This window comes from Silurus meridionalis, chromosome 18 (assembly GCF_014805685.1).
Source record: "Silurus meridionalis isolate SWU-2019-XX chromosome 18, ASM1480568v1, whole genome shotgun sequence".
Classification (NCBI taxonomy): Eukaryota; Metazoa; Chordata; class Actinopteri; order Siluriformes; family Siluridae; genus Silurus; species Silurus meridionalis.
Genome location: NC_060901.1, coordinates 12,488,999 through 12,503,736, shown reverse-complemented (window position 1 = coordinate 12,503,736; position 14,738 = coordinate 12,488,999). Strand labels below are relative to the sequence as shown.

The window sequence follows — 14,738 nt, the reverse complement described above, 5'->3', positions numbered from 1 at the left end:
TCACTTTAACACACAAACTCGGTTGGCAGAACGTTTAATTAAAAGAACATACCTGTGATATGAAAACATTACTTCTCATTAACTTTAAATGTATCCATTTACATTCTTTTAGTAATGAGTCAATAGTAATTATATGAATTTTGCAATTTAACTTATTAATTCAATATTTATAGATTTTATTTAATCAATAAAAATAATAATGAATGTCAACCGCAGTGAATTTAATTGCTGAAATAATAGTAATACAATTCTATAAATTACTCATAATATATTAATATTCATGTATAATATATAAATACCAAGAATTAATTGTTCATACTTATCATTTACCACATTTAATTTAATCATTTCAACAATTTGTTACATTTTTTATGTGAATATTAATCATAATTATTGTCAATGTTATTATTCACGTTTTTTTTTAATAATTGAATCACATTTAAATATTTGATTTTCTTATCATTAATCGAATTAATTACATTTATTACTTTAAATGCCTTTCTCAAAACTTTTATTACTACTGTTAGTACTGCTACTAATATTAATAAAAAGAATAATAATAGAAATACTAATATTATTAATAATTCTGCTGGGAGGGAAAAGGAATATGTTTATGATCAGAGAATCTGGATTATAATTTTGTAGTAAAATATATAAATAAACATTTATGGTGATGCAATTGAGGATTGGATGAATGGCAAGTTTTTGTTCACATTAGTTTTGCAAATATACATATTGCAAAATAAATACTGTGTACTGTATTGCCTCTCTTGCGCTCTCTCCTGCCTCACCTTTCTCTCTCTCCTGCCTCGCCTTTCTCTCTCTCCCTCTCTCTCTCTCTCGGCGTACATTGTTGCTACATTATATAAACCTATTGTATTAGTACAGTGTGCAGACGAAATATCAAACCATAACACTGCTTTTACTGAGCAAACCACACTGTGTTCCAGCACAACTCTCTGCCTAAACACTGCTCACCAGCTTCCCCAATTAGATCCAACACAGTCCTTTCTCTTTCTTTCTCTCCTTTTTCTCCTCTATCTTTCTTTCTTCTTTACTCTCCTCTTTTCTTTCCCTTCCCCTTTTTCTTTTAACCTTTTTCTTCCTTTTTCCTTATTTCTTTAATCTTCTCTTTTCTCTCCTTTCCTTTCTCTTCTCTTTCTATTTTCCTTCCCTTTCCTTCTTCTTTTCCATTTTCTATATTTCGTTTCTTTTCTTTCCTTTTCCCTTTTTTTTTTTTTTATGCATTTTGACTTTCATTTAATTCAAATTTGCTTAAAACTAAATGATTCTGATTCTGTCCACATTTTATAATTCATAGTGTTTGGTATTCGTATGTAATGTAACTTATATATCACATTGTTACATTTATAAAGTTATTTCGCTAAAATATATCATTATATTTTTGAAATTATATATTATCATATTTTCTTTGCATCTGTTTTTGCCTCGGCTGCTGTTTCTATTTTCACTCGCCTCCTTATTTCTTCCTTCTCTTTTTTTTTCTCCTCCAACAGTTTTCAAGCTGCAGATATTTTGCCTACAGTGTCCACTTTTGTGTTTTTTTTCCCCTGTAGTTTTTTTTTTTTATATAGTTTCTGAATATAATTATTTTAAAACTTTGAATCAAATTACATGGTACGGTGTTCCGAAACATTGCAGCAGCTGTTTGTCATAGTAAAGTGTACTGACAGCTTTGAGCGAAACTTCTCTCCCGGTGTTCAGCCCCGTTTCTGCCTCTTTCTCCTTTTCTTGTTTCCATATGCAGTTATTTATTCGATGCGATTGAGATAAATTATTGCCATTCTGAGTATAAAAATTTTAGTTTTTTCCTGTCTGGCTTTTGTAATATATTATACATTTTTGAATTTAGTTTGTAGTTTGGCTTTTTTACTAATACCATCGAACATTTTTGATTTACTCAAATCTTTAAATGGTTGTATCTAAATTATTGCATTACTGTTAGGCAACTAAAAAATTACACATATACTGTATATATATATATATATATAGTAATTATTTCATTTACCTTTCACAATCCCTGCATTTCAATTCAAGGGATTATATATATATATATATATATATATATATAATCAGAATATGATATTTAAATATTCATATACAATTGGGACAAAAGTATTTAGATTTGTATTAATCTTTTATATATATATATATATATATATATATATATATATATATATATATATATACACACACACACACACACACACACACACACACACACACACACACACACACACACAGTGGAACCTCGCTACTTGCGACTTTGACACTTGCAACCTCGATAGTTTGCTACGTTTTATTTGGGAAGTTTTGCGAGAAGCTGCGAGTGGCTCGAAAGTTCGGAGTAACATTTCAAAAAACGATTTTTTACTAATAAATTACATAAACATCTTTAAAAAACTATTTTTATTATTGTATTATTCACGTGAAGTAGTAAATAAAACATTTATGACAAGAATTTCACAATTCTTGTTGACTTTACAGTACAGTACATGTACAATTCCCCTTCCATCAAAGTGAGATCCATGGTGTTATGGTTTACATGAGTTGGAGTGGAAGATCTTTAGTGGCCTGTTATAGAGCTCCAACCCTATCAAACACCTTTGGGATGAATTGAAACGCTGACTGCACTCCAGACCATTCTCACTTCACCTACATCAGTACCTGAATTTACTAATACCCTTGTAGCTTTGTAGTGAGATTTTATCCTCACTTTTTTTCTGAATTTCTGCTCCATCTAAAATATGGAACAACTCCCTCTGCATTCCGTTAGATTCTGAAAGAAAAAAGTGCACCTTTCAATCGAAGCACTTGCGGTAGAACATAGTAGACCAAACATCCAGACAGTGTGTGCAGGTCCTGTTCCTGCGTTCGTGTACATTAGCAGGTTATGGTGTGAGAGTCGGGCTGCAGTGCAGTGACTATTTGCGAATGCTAGTGGTCTGGAAGCAGGAGGCCGGCGCAGATGTAATTATGGGATGGATTGTAAGGGAGCAGAAGTCACATAGAAGTCCACTGCTCAGCAGAAACACACTGAGCACCTCACTTGTCTTTCTGTGATCCCTGACCTCTGTGTGTCCGCCCCCACCTCGCGTTTGTGTGTGTGTGTGTGTGTGTGTGTGTGTGTGTGTGTGTGTGTGTGTGAGACAAAGTGCTTGCCGCCATATTGCAGACATTATGGTCATAGACTCTCATAGAGTCTGTAAATGACCTCTTTCTGCTTTTTGTTATGTCCTATGGCTTTAATGCACTTTTTTTTATTTATTTATTTATTTTTATTTTTAAATACACACTAGAATTATATTCAGCTTTCAGCCTGGCAATCAGATCATACAGTAAGTAGACTCCAAGAGGGAAAGCTGTCCTTTCATTTTTATGCCTTAATGCATCTTGAGTAGCCACTTGTGATTTCTCCAATCTTATTTATTTATTTTTTTACCTAAATATTTGTCAAAGGCAAAGAGTTTTTACCTTCACGTGGGTTTCAGATACACGTGTTCTTCCTGCAGGACTCTTTTCATTGCTGAATCCCAAATTGGATTCTGACATCGATTTGTACACCGTATTCTGGACCACATAGTGAATATTCAGACATCTGGGATTCAGGTTTGCTGTGTTTAAACAGCTTACAATAAAAAATATTGTACATAGAATTCAGTCAGCAGTATTGCCAATACACACTGTCTTGTATAATATTTCTTCCCACTTGAGATCGTGTGACACTTTAATTGCAAATATGTCACTAATTATCACTACTAGTTCTACAGATTTCACAGCGACGAGTGTGAATACTTGTGCGAAACGATATACATGGAATTGGTATGGGTTTTTTTTTTTTATTGTGATTCGATTTGTGACAGAAGAGTATCTGCAAGAGTGAAAGAGAAAGTTTATAGGACTATGATGAGACCTGAGATGTTGTATGGTTTAGAGACAGTGGCATTGAGTAAAAGATAGGAGGTGGAGCTGGAGGTAGCAGAGCTGAAGATGTTGAGGTTTTCATTGGGAGTGATGAGGATGGACAAGATTAGGAATGAGTTTATTAGAGGGACAGCGCATGTAGGACGTTTTGGTGACAAGGTGAGGGAGGCGAGAGTGAAATGGTTTGGACATGAGTTAAATTGGTAGAAGAATGCTGAGGATGGAGCCACCAGGCAGGAGGAAAAGAGGAAGGCCAAGGAGGAGGTTTATGGATGTGGTGAGGGAAGACATGCAGGTAGTTGGTGTGAAAGAGGCATATGTAGAGGACAGGGGGGTATGGAGACGGCTGATCCGCTGTGGCGACCCCTAATAGGAGAAGCCGGAAGAAGAAGAAGAAGATTCTTAAAAAAATAATGATAACAAAATAATGATCTTTTTGACAGTCCTGATGTACCACTTTATAGACAAAAGTTTGTGGACACCATGATTATAAGATTTGCTTGTGTGCTTTTAAACCATCCTACCCACATTTACTCCCTATCTGCTGTTAGTATAAACTCCAGTCTTCTGGGAAGATGTGGAGATTTGCACACATTCAGCTACTGATGTAAATTAAGCGAGGAGGAACCGGGTGCAGTCAGTGTTCCCATTCATCCCAAAGGTGTTCAATAGGGATGAGAGCTCTATAGCAGACCACGAGATCTTCCACTCCAACTCATGTAAAGCATATTTTCATGGAGCTGGCTTTTGGCATTGCCATGCTGAAACACGTTTGAGTCTGAACTGAAAGAAGAATTATAATGCTACCACCTCCAAAGTTTGCGAAAGAACCACATTGGGGTGTGTGTTAAATCAATAGTCGTGTACATTGCGATGGCCGCGCCGTCATGCGCTTTTGTTTTCCATTTTGATCTCGTTTCTGATTAGTTTAGACGTATTGATTGGTTTTCCTGAGTGTGTTCACCTGTTTCAGGTTTGATTTATATCCTCCGTATTGCCGTGTCCCTTTTGTGAAGCCTCATTGCAGTGTTGCAGTGTTCCTCATGTCTTGTTGGTTCTGACCCTGTTTCTTTTTCTGGAAGTATGGATTTTTCTCCTGTCTGCCCGTTTGGACTTTCCTATGGATCGTGGATCTTCTTTTTTTTTTTTTTTCGTGCTGTGCATGTATGAGCGCACACACAAATGCTGGGCAGGAGTAAAAAAAAAAGAATTTGTTGTCGTCATATTGTTCTTGGTGTTTATAGGTGACCTGCTGTGATCTATTAGGCAACAGATGACAAGTTGGCTTTTTCTTGTAAACTTACAATTTGTTTCTGCGATCAGGTTATTTAAGTGAGTTTAAGTGAAGGAATTAATGGTGGTTTTTATGCTTATCAACACTTACTGATGTGTAAATATAGCAGTTATAGAGGACAGAGGTGTGTGTGTGTGTGTCAGTGTGTGTGTCAGTGTGTGTGTGTGTATATGTGTGTCAGTGTGTGTGTGTGTGTTCTCTCTTTCGAGCGAATCTATATGCAGTGCTAATGAGAATGAGTTGTTTATGCGAAGTGGTTGAAAGTGTTAATGACTCCATGAAAACCGGTGTGAAATCACACAACGCCGTTCTTCATGTCACTGCGAAGGCACGCGATTGTGCGCGCATCCAAGCCTGATCCTCTATTCTGACAAAAGTTTGTGGACACCTAATGATTAGATTCTACATGCTTTTGAACATCCCATGGAGTGTGGAGATTTGTGATCATTACGCTACAAGGGTGTTAGTAGTGATGCAGGTGAGGTGACGAGGCCTGGGGGTGCAGTCACCGTTCACATTCATCCCAATGGTGTGCAATATCGGTGCGGGTTTTTCTGTTTACATTTTTCTTCTTTTTTTTATGAAAGAATGTCATATGTATGTTTTGAGATTGTGTTAAATGCTGTAAAGGTTTTTATCACTGTCGTTTACATTACAACAGTTTTCTTCCCAGCTTCTCTCTTTCTCTTTTCTTGAAGTTACAAGTGCAAATAAATAAATAAATAAATAAACAGATACCGTTTGTCATGTTGCTGAACAACAGAAAAGCGCAAAGCCTCTCCACAGAGCAAACTTTATTTATTTATTTATTTATTTATTTTATATAATAAATCTGTTGCACTCGAGTGTCCGTAATACAAATCTGTTGTTACTATAGAAACAATAACATCGAAATATTACATAAGTGTAAAAGCTTATACAGAATGCATGTAAAGCCTCCTGATCAATCAGAAACAAGAATTCAACATTTTTGTCAATCATTTAAAATCATTTCCTGAATAGATTTTGCTTTAAAAGGAAATATGAGATATATATATATATATATATATATATATATATATATATATATATATATATATATATATACATTATATGGACAAAAGTATTAGGACACCTGACTTTTCCAGCCATATGTGATTTTTCTTCAAACAATTACCCCAAAATTGGAGGCACACATTTGTACAGAATGTAATGTAGATGATATGAGATTAAATGTTCATTTCCCTTAAACTAGGAGACCCAAACCTGTACCTGTACAATACCCCTGTTCACAAAGCCAGCTCCATGAAGACTATTAAATACCTTTTGGATGAATTGGAACACTTACTGCACCCCAGGCCTCCTCACCTCACCTACATCAGTACCAGTTCAGTTTAAGCACTTCTTCACATCTTTACAGACACACTTTTAAATCTAGTGGAACATCTTCCCAGAAGATTTTTAAAAAAAAGTGGGGACTAAATGTGAAATTTAGAACGCACATTTGATCCTATTGTTTAAGTGTCCAAAAACTTTTGTCCATCAAATGTACGTACATGCATTTAATGAGTAAAGGTTCCTCCTGTGTTGGTCCACTCATTGAAAATGAAACATTCCGATTCCCTTTTGCTGACATTAACACGTGTGCGCGTGTGCGTTTTGTTCCGTTTAGAGACAGTGCATCGGCACATGCAGCATTACGAAGTGGAATACTTGCAGTTTGCATTCCGCTGGATGAATAACCTGCTGATGAGAGAGCTTCCTCTGCGCTGCACCATCCGACTGTGGGACACCTACCAGGTAACACATTACTATTGGTTGATGGAGCATGTAATTGTGAGCCTGTTGAAAAGAGCGGCAGTGGCAGGGGCCGTTTGGTTTCGCGCAGCGCCGCTGATGGTTCAGTCGAATCCGGATTACAATAACAGCTCTTCCACATGCCCTGCATTCACACGTGTGCTGCAATTAGAACACAAACACTGTGAATCATAGATGACAGTTGAGTCCTTGAAGAATTTTTTTTTCTTCCCTTTTTTATGCTACGTGATACGTTTTATACTGTTGTCTACTGTTTATACCGCTTATGAATTGGAAACAGGAGGCTTAGACAACTCTCAGATTTGTTTTTTTTTTTTAAGTACTATTTAATAAAATTTTTTTTTTTTTTTTTTATGTAATGAATTTTATGTATTTATTTATTTACTTTATTTATTAAATTGTTTCCTCTTTACAGCTTTAGTTATGTTTGTGTGTTGTAATGATGTAATATATGTTGATAGATGATGCTGCATTTTGGTTAAAATATATTATAGATATAGGCAAACCAAAAAAAAGTAAACTATGGGATTATAAACATTTCATTTACCTTTTTTTATGATTATTTCGAGAAAGATGACTCGCATGCATACATGGGCCATTTAGTATAGACCTGGAACTTTGCCCTCTTTCGGGGGCACATCAGGGCATGCTACATTTTTACAATAGCGCACAGATCTCTGTTTTCTGTCTTCCCTTTCGGTGGGCTTTTTATATTCCTCCCGACGAACCGTGTACACTCGAGTCTCCTAGTCGCTATCTGTGGTAGCTCGTAGCCTCGCTGTCCTTGGTGCTGATGTTAGGCAGCCGGCTATACAGGGAAATAATTACCATATAGGAGGCAAACTCGTCCCCAAGCTTCGGCCTGCGTAGTATATTTTACTGTTTGAAGGCTGCGCTATTCGGCTCTTGTGTTTTTATTATCGTACAGAATGAAAGATCTAGCCTGAGGTCAGAACGGTTAATGCACTAAGAGTTGGGATAACCGATGCTCAGTACTAATGTACTATGCAGAATTTCTGCTTCAAAACAAACCACCTATAAAAATAAGAGCGTTCCAAAGGGGTGCATTTACACGCTTGCTCTGGAATGTGGAAAGTGCAGTATTGACTACGCTCCCTGAGTGGAAGGCATGATATATTCTCCTTCCCCCGTCAATCACGCCGACACTTGGCAGTTGTGGGCGTCTGTGAGAGGATGCATGCGGAAGGATGCAGGCGTGTTATTCCACCCCGGGGTGCAGTATTAGCAGAAGTTGGAAAAGATGCTTCGGAGGAGGCACGTCACGGCCTTTTGTCCTCCACGATTGGTCGAATAAAAGAAGAGGCCAAGACACCTACTATGACTAGACACTAGACTATACAGACGATAGTAGGAATTCTGGAATGTGTCCTGGAAATCTTTTAATCGAGCATGTCATGCCCCTTGTGCGATGCACGCCGGATCTCCGCAACAGTGTCGAAACGGCGACCTTTGAGCCGGAGCTTCATCTTAAGAAAAGATGAAGATTCATCTCTTCGGGAAGAGGGCGAAGGTGGGATTGCGTTGTTTCGAGTGGAAAGCTGTGAAACGTGTGAGGACAGCTCGTTGCCAGGGTGTTGCTATCCATGATGAAATCGCAGACGTGAGATCGTCAGAATAGCACCAGGTCAACACAGGACCGTGTCTTTTGGCACACTCACTTATGAAGTCCGGTGCTCCCTGTGACTGTGCGTGCAGCCCTGTGCCAATATCCGTTGGCGTGTTACCAAACTAATCTTGAACCTTTTTTGATACCACCTCATGATGGAGAAGTTGGAGACAAATATAAATGTTTAATAATAAACGCATGTAAGATAAATAAACTATTTATTCATTCTAGTTTCCCAGTAAATGGGACTATTTTATCCACACAGAAAATACACCAGAGGTTTTAGTGTGTGTCAAGCAACAGATCAATCTCTCTCTTTCTCTCCCTCTCTCTTTTTCTCTCTCCCTCTCACTCTCTCTCTCTCTCTCTCTCTCTCTCTCTCTCTCTCTATGAAGAATAGAGGAAAGGGCTCTGAAGGACCATTACTTTATTACGCCATTGTTGAATTAGTTACTCATCGAATAAGCCCTGTGTGTGTGTGTGTGTGTGTGTGTGTGTGTGTGTGTGTGTGTGTGTGTGTGTGTGTGTGTGTGTGTTTAAACTTGTTCTGTTAATCTATGCTTTCAGCTCATGTAATTTGTGTATTTTGAGTGACCGACCTCTCAACACCGCCACAAGCACTCCTACTGATTGCCTTGGCGTATTCGTTTTCTGACTGAGTACACAATGAATAAGAAAGTTGCCTCGGAAATAACACAGATATGCGTGTCAGCGGATGTATAGACGTTCTTACTATTACACTTTTTTTACACTTTGAATCTCATTCTAAAGCTCTGTGTTCAGCACAGCCGTAGGGAAACGCCCGGGGCGCCGTTTCAGATACGCTCAATATGCAGCCGGTGTCTGAGCGCCTCGTAACGCTGTCATCTTTTATTGTGGTCCATCTGCAGTCTAAAGACTCGAGTCTGAGAGTGACAGGAAGTCCATGCGAGTTAACACAACAGCATTGCTCACGACGGAACGATGGTTCACGCAGCCACATCAGTAAATCCCAACACGGTTTGACAGTATGTGTGTGAGATTTTATTGCTAATCCATGTTTGGTGAAATGCAGTTACTATAACTATAGAATTACATTTAATCCACCGGATACACACTATATTGCAAAAGTATTGGGACACCTGAGTTTTACAGCCATATGTGGTTCTTTTAGGACAAAGTCGTAGGCATGCAATTGTGGATGCAGATTTTCCCTTCACTTAAACTGAAGAGACTCGAACCTGTTCCAGCATTACAGTGCTCCTGTCCACAGAGCCAGCACCATGAAGATATGGTTTTGAATGGGTTGAAATGGAAGATTGTATGTGGCCTGCTTTAGAGCTATTAAAACCTGTTAAACACCTTTTGTGATAAATTGGAACACTGACTGCACCACAGGCCTTGTCACCTTACTGATATTCGGACCTAATTTTGGAACATCTCAGAATAGTGGAGGTTATGATAACTAGGGTTGTAAAGGGGCAACAGACCTTTTAATGGGAGCTTCATTGTGGAAATTTGGGAAAAGTTGGAAACTTACTGGGAAATAAGGGGGAAAGTTTTATTGAAACTGTATCATATACAAACATACATACATATATTTTGTTTGGTCAAAAGCTGACATGCATTCAACATGTTACAGATTTTAGATGCTATTTTTTACTTTGATTTACCGTAATTTCCGGACTATAAAGCGCACTCATATATATGCCGTGCAGCTCAGAACACAGGTGAGGTGCGTTTTTTTTTTTCGTTTCCGTTCGGAAATTTCATTGGTCTAATGTTTTGGGGTTCAGTTTTTTGGCTTGAAGTTTGTGAAACCGGGAAAAACCCAGGAAAAATTCATAAATAAGCTGCTGCGTTGTTTAAGCAGCGGAGTTCAAAACGTGGGAAAAAAGTAGCGGCTTACAGTCCGAAAAATACGGTAAATTAAAATTTGAATAGTTCCCCCCCCTAATGAGGAAGCCAGAGGTGAGTGTGTCAATAAAAATCTCTCTGGCAGAGGGAGAAAGAAACCTTGACCTTATAAAATACGGTAATTGTTTGTTAATTGACATGAATACTCTACAAGTGCTACAAGAACTTTTCCATTTAAGTTCCCTTTTATTGACCTGCAAATTTGTACATTCCCAGTTTATTCCTAGTAATTCCTGTTTATATCCATATATTCCCATTAATTTCGATGGAAAGTTTCTTGTTTTAAATTCCTGGAATTTTGCAACCCTAATTATAACAACAAATAGGGACTAAATGTGGAATAGGATATTGTGTCCACAAACTTTTGCCCACATAATGTAAGTAATATGACCATATATTAAAGATTTTGAGATCATGACACTTATGTAATGTTGAATTGCATTAGTGCTCCTACATTTTATTCTACATGCATTCCAAAATAAAAGATCCATCTGTTGTTGTTTTTTTTTCTTTCTTTTTCCCTAAACCTACTTTCAATCTACCACATCTATAGTGTGTGCTTGGTTACCAGGGACAACGGGTTTAATGTGCTCTCCCAGACCGCACACGTTCTCCGCGTGATAGCAATGCTTCTTTTCTTTTTTCTTTTTTTTTATCAAATAAACGAATGCTTGAATATATAAGTGTGTCCATGGAAGGACGGATGCAGACCTGCAGATTTCGATATGATTTAATAAAGTTCGGAGTGCTGCAATAGGAGTACAGACTGAAATATAGCTGTGTCCTGCTGAGATTATGGGCCTAAGATGCGTAATGGAGCATAAATATTGTATAGTGTTTTCAGGCAGGGAAAAACACACTTGCGCGGAGGTCGCAGTAATTAACTTTGCAGCCGTGCTGGTGTGAGCAAGGCCTGGCACGTTGTTTCCAATTGGTCCTATTGCATGACAAGGTCTTCTGTATGGTAGAGGGGACAAGCTGATAGATATCTGCTGCAAAACAGTGTGTGAATAAGTATTTGTAAATATGGACATGTACAATAGTAATGCATTTGTTTTTTTGTTTTTTTACATGTACAGCATTTAGCAGACGGCCTCATCAAGAGTGACTTAGATTTGTCTCATATATATTTAACTGAGCACTTGAGGATTAAGGGACTTGCTCAAGGGTCCTGTAGTGGCAGCTTGGTGGTGCTGGGATTTGAACTCACGACCTTCTGATCAGTCCACTGTCTTGATTACTGAGCTACCACTTCCCATACCACGTATTAGACATTACCTTAGGCATGGTTTTAAAGTGGCATTAGCTATATAAGGAATGAACTAGCTTTCAGTGACATATAATGGTTTTCAGTTCAGTTAGACTTCCAGCACATGGGGGAAACCCATCTGTTGAAGTTGAATGTATTAGTATGAGCATGTATTGCTGGATATATATCACTTTGCAGTATGATCATAATGAATTATTGAATGTTTATATACTGTAATAAAAATGCAAAGTGAATGCAGAAATACAATGTATAAAATATATCTGCTATAATGCTTATACATATATATTCGTACTGAATATATATACCATAGCGATGTTTGAATGCACTGATAAATAATGCTGCTCCAGAGCAAGACGCACTCCATGGGGGCAGGACATGTACTCTCTGGAGGGCGTTTAATTGGAGGAACAGGAGACTAGTGCAGGACGAGTCACTCCACAAAAAACTAGCACTTTTGATTGGACAGACACGTGAACTCGACTTCCCCTGCAGACAAACAAAAATGCAGAAAAACGCAAGAGCTTCAGGCGTGCTTTCGCTGGCACTCGGTACATTTGCAAGTTGGAGAAAACAAACAAACGTGTTTGCAGCACTAAAAAAAGAACAAATTAGCGTATATGGCAAGAGCATATAAATACAGAGAGCAAATGAACAGCAATAAATATTTTTTCTCTTTCATGGTGTTGCACACTTCTAGACACACCTCCGTTACACAGTCCAGATGGCACTAATACTATGACACAGTGATGTAAGCCAGACATGCCGTATTAAATGTAATGACGGCGTAATAATTGTAAAATGTGCGTTAATTGGATCTAATCTAAATTACAGAATTTTTATTCATCGTTTTTTTACTAATATTACATTAACGGCATTTGGCGGACGTCCTTATCCAGAGCGACTTACAGTTATCACATTCATACAACTGGACAGTTCAGGGTTTTGCTCAGGGGCTCAGCTGTGGCAGCTTAGCGGTGCTGGGATTCGAACTAACAACCTGCTGATCAGAAGTTAAACATCTCAACCAATACGCTTGTTAATATGTGTAATATGTCAGTGTTTACAGGGAATTGATATGTGCTCTATATAATCTATAGCTTATTATGAGCAGATGAAATGTTTGCCGTTTATTTAACATGTATGGACGGGATCTCAGGTGCTTCTAGGCTTTTTGGTTTCTCAGTAACGAGAAGAATCATTTGTTAATCAATTCGTTAATCAATGAAAGTATTCATAATTGCAATAATCACTGTAATTTTTGGCAGTAATCATTTATAGTGAATAATTTGAGGAATAAAAAACGTTCACGCTGTTGCAGACACTTGCACTATGAGAAGCCGGGCGTGTTAGAAGGACCCTGGAAGAGAGTGATTGTGTGGACAGCCCTGGCTGGAGGCACCATGTATAAACATTGAATAAAACACCACAGAGCATGCTGTTGAAGGAGCATATATACTGTATTGCTTTGCTTTGGTCGGACCAAACATCAACACCGCAGCATGGATTATTTTACTGTACCGGCTTGCACTGTTCTGTTTTATTCCGTGCGCATCTATGCTACCATTAGCCAGGTGTAAATGTAAGCCACCAACAGGTTTGAGGGTCTGTTGCTATTTCAGCCACAGCAGGTCCTCCAATAGGACAGGCTTCTCGCAGGGTAGGTGTCACACAGCTCTGGTTCCTAACAGTCGAAATGTCACTGGCAAATATGAATTACTACATTTGGGGAAAGCGATACACACACACACACACACACACACACACACACACCAGCCCTGTGGGCTTACAAAAATCTCCCTTGCTAGGCCAAGCAGAAGTCAATAATGGAAGGATATTACTTAATGCGTGTTATTGATTCCCTGATTTTCCCAAGTAAGGGGCAAAAGAAGCAAGAAAGCACAAAGAAATGATGGATTATACACATAAACCTGATTTAGATGCTTAGCCTTCTCTTTTCAGATGACTCAATTGAATTTTGCAAGGTCTAGATCGTGCAGCAGGATATAATTGTGTACAGTTCTGAGCTCTTTGAATTGTGTTCCTCAGATCGATTCAGAGAGAACGGACTAACAGTACAAAAGAACAAGAAAAGAACACACAGTGTGTTTTGAAGGGTAGATGAAAGGGTTAAATATATCGGCCATTGTCTCAGGACTTTACTCTCGCTAAATTGCGAGGTACAGCGCAGTGAAAGGCTAAACGCTCGTAGCTCAATCTCTATAGCAGAACACTCAAGATCTTACACACCAAACAATGTAAAAAAAAATTATTAAAAATAAGGACATCTTCATAGAGCAGGCTCATGCTCGAACAGGTTTGAGTCTCCTAGTTGAAGGGAAAATTTAAAGACATCCTACGCAATTGTGTGTTGTAACAGTTTGAAGAAGAACCACATATGGCTGAAAAGGTCAGGTGTCCCAATACATTTGTCCATTTCTGTTTAGTTCGATTTTATTTATATATCACAAAGTAGATTTACAGAAATCCGGATCTAAATTAAAATTCGAATAGATCCCCCCCTAATGAGAAAGCCAGAGGTGAGTGTGTCAATAAAAATCTCTCTGGCAGAGGGAGAAAGAAACCTTGAGAGAAACCAGACTCCTAAAGAAGCCCATCCTCATCTGAGTGACTCCCAGTAGCGTGAGGACTAAAGTAGTACTTAGTGTATTAAACAGAACTCGAGTATTAGCATCATTAGACTTTTCATTTTTTTATATCATTAGAAGAATACTGAGGATGGAGCAACAGGAAGGAGGAAAAAAGGAAGGCCAAGGAGGAGGTTTATGGATGTGGTGAGGGAAGACATGTAGGTAGTTGGTGTGAAAGAGGCAGATGTAGAGGACTAGGGGGTATGTAGACAGATGATTCGCTGTGGCGACCCCTAATGGGAGAAGCCGAAAGAAGACAAT

General features: G+C 38.1%; 1 protein-coding gene across 4 annotated transcripts in view; it reads left to right on the top strand.

Annotated features, from left to right (window-relative positions):
• tbc1d22a (TBC1 domain family, member 22a) overlaps positions 1–14,738 on the top strand; it is a 182,495-nt gene that overhangs the window by 132,280 nt on the left and 35,477 nt on the right. For all 4 annotated transcript variants that reach the window (XM_046873155.1, XM_046873153.1, XM_046873154.1 and 1 more), the window contains one exon: positions 6,891–7,018. In XM_046873155.1, the coding sequence (XP_046729111.1) occupies positions 6,891–7,018 (128 nt within the window). The remainder of the gene's footprint in view (positions 1–6,890; positions 7,019–14,738) is intronic.